Here is a 2038-nt window from a genome sequence, read left to right on the forward strand (position 1 = left end):
CGGCGGCGACGCGCTGGCGCTCTGCTTCCTTGGCGGCAATCCTCTGACGCTCTGCTTCTTCAGCAGCGATGCGCTGACGCTCCGCTTCCTCGGCAGCGAGGCGTTCTTCGTCTGCCTGTCGGGCACTCTTGAACTCGGTCATTTCCTTTTCCAGCGCCGCCAACGCCACTTGCGCCTCCGCGAGTGCCGCGTTTCTGGACGAAAGCTCGTTCGAGACGCGAGTGAGATCTGACATGCACGAGCCCTGCACTTCAGCCGAGTCTACTTCCAACGTTTCGAGCTCGTTCTTTGCGAATTCCATCTCTTGAAGCGCCGTATCGAGCTTATAGCGCAGAGACTTCGCTTCCAGGTCGAAAGCGACGCGCTGCTCGCTGACCACCGACTCGAGCTGTGCCGCGGACACGACGATGTACTCAGAGAGCGCCGCCTCGGCACGATTGAGTTGCAACGTAAGTTTCGCGTGCTCATCCTCTAGTCGACGCTTCTCCGCGCTCGATTCGTGCGAAATCATGTCTTGCACTTTTGAGAGCTCGGCGGATTTTGCGACGGCGTCCGCCTGCGCCAAGCGCAACTCCTCCAGAGCGACATCTCGCGATATTTCTGCCTCTTCCATGGCGCTCGTCGCCACATTCGCGCGGCGCTTCGCCGCGTCCATTTCCTCTTGAAGCCTCGTGAGCTCTCGAGTAAACTTGTTTTCATCGTAGGATAACTTACTCTCGACGTCCTTGGCGCGCTTCGAAGCCTCTCGAAGTTTTTCGTCGCTCGCATCGAGCTCCTTTGAGAGCGAGGTGATTTTATCCTCCGACTCGTGGAGGCGCGATTCGAGCTCAGTAAGTCTCGACTCTTTCGCCGATAAGGTATTCTTGATGCGTTGCGCCTCCTCGCGAAGCGCCTCGCGCTGCTCCTCGGCGATGGATTTTGACGTCGACGTCTCATTCAACTGTCGACGCAGGTGCTCGACTGACTCTTCGAGCGAAGTCTTGACGTTTTCCGCGGCGGCGAGCGAGGCGCGTAATTCATCCATCGCGTCTTTGTTCAAGATACCATCACCGCACGTCGTCATTCGCTCGAGAGCCGCCTTGGCCTGCTCGAGTTCTGCCGTCACCGCCATGGCCTCTGTCTCCATCTCGGCGCGCGCCTTCGCCGCTTCCTCTAGCTGGCCTCGCAAAGCCTTCCACACCGCGTCGCGATCCGCCTTAGTGGCCGCCTCTCGAGCGCTCGCCTCGCTCGCCTCGGCTTGCGCCTCCATCAGTCTCTTTCGCGTCTTCTTTGAGGATTTTGCCTCTGCGCGCGCTTGCTCGAGCTCTTCATTCGCCCGTCGAAGCTCCTCCTCGAGTTCTCCGAGACGATCTCGCATCACCGCGACGTTGGCTTTAGCCGTCGCCTCCATCGCTCGCAAACGCTCGCCGTATTCGCCGTATCTGTCGCGGTCGCTCTCGAGCGCGAGCTCTCTTGCCCGAACGCCGCCGTTCCGCCCGGACCCGAGCGCGAGCGACGCGTACGGCGTCCCGCTCGACGTTCGCATGACGTACGGCGCCACCACCGCGGTGGCGCCCACCGCGAGCGCGGTGAACCACTTCGCGGATAACACCGTCGACAACACACCCGTCTTCACGGACGCCGAGATCGTGTGGCTGATCGAGAGCGCGTCGACGCCCGCAGGCGCCTCCTCTCGCGCCGTCGGTTCCGCGCGTTTCGTAAAACGTCGCTCCACCCCGTCCGCCGACGCCCCATCGCGCGCGGCGATCACGGTGGAATCAACACAGGCTACACACCGCGACACACCACCCGTCATTCTTTCTTCACCGTCCTCGTCGTCGTCGTCGTCCTCGTCGTCGTCCTCCGAATCGCTCGTCCGCGCGTTCGAATCGCTCGCCCGCGCGTCCGCCGCCACCCCCCCTACCCCCCACCCGTTCGCCTCCCAACGCAACGACTCGACGTACGCCAACGTCCGCGTCGCGCGCGCGCTCGCCAACGCCTGCGCCGCCGCCGCGCGCGCGCGCACCCCCCCATCGCGCGCATCCATCGTCATCGCGCG

The 2038-nt window shown here is 63.1% G+C and overlaps 1 protein-coding gene across 1 annotated transcript in view; it reads right to left on the reverse strand.

Annotated features, from left to right (window-relative positions):
* OT_ostta02g05320 (unnamed product) overlaps positions 1-2026 on the reverse strand; it is a gene marked incomplete at both ends in the record, with an annotated part of 2755 nt that extends 729 nt beyond the window's left edge. Inside the window, one exon of the mRNA XM_022985199.1 lies at positions 26-2026. Within this exon, the coding sequence (XP_022840876.1) occupies positions 26-2026 (2001 nt within the window). The remainder of the gene's footprint in view (positions 1-25) is intronic.
* Between the last annotated feature and the right edge of the window lie 12 nt (positions 2027-2038).

Source organism: Ostreococcus tauri (assembly GCF_000214015.3).
Source record: "Ostreococcus tauri WGS project CAID00000000 data, contig chromosome 02, whole genome shotgun sequence".
NCBI lineage: Eukaryota > Viridiplantae > Chlorophyta > Mamiellophyceae > Mamiellales > Bathycoccaceae > Ostreococcus > Ostreococcus tauri.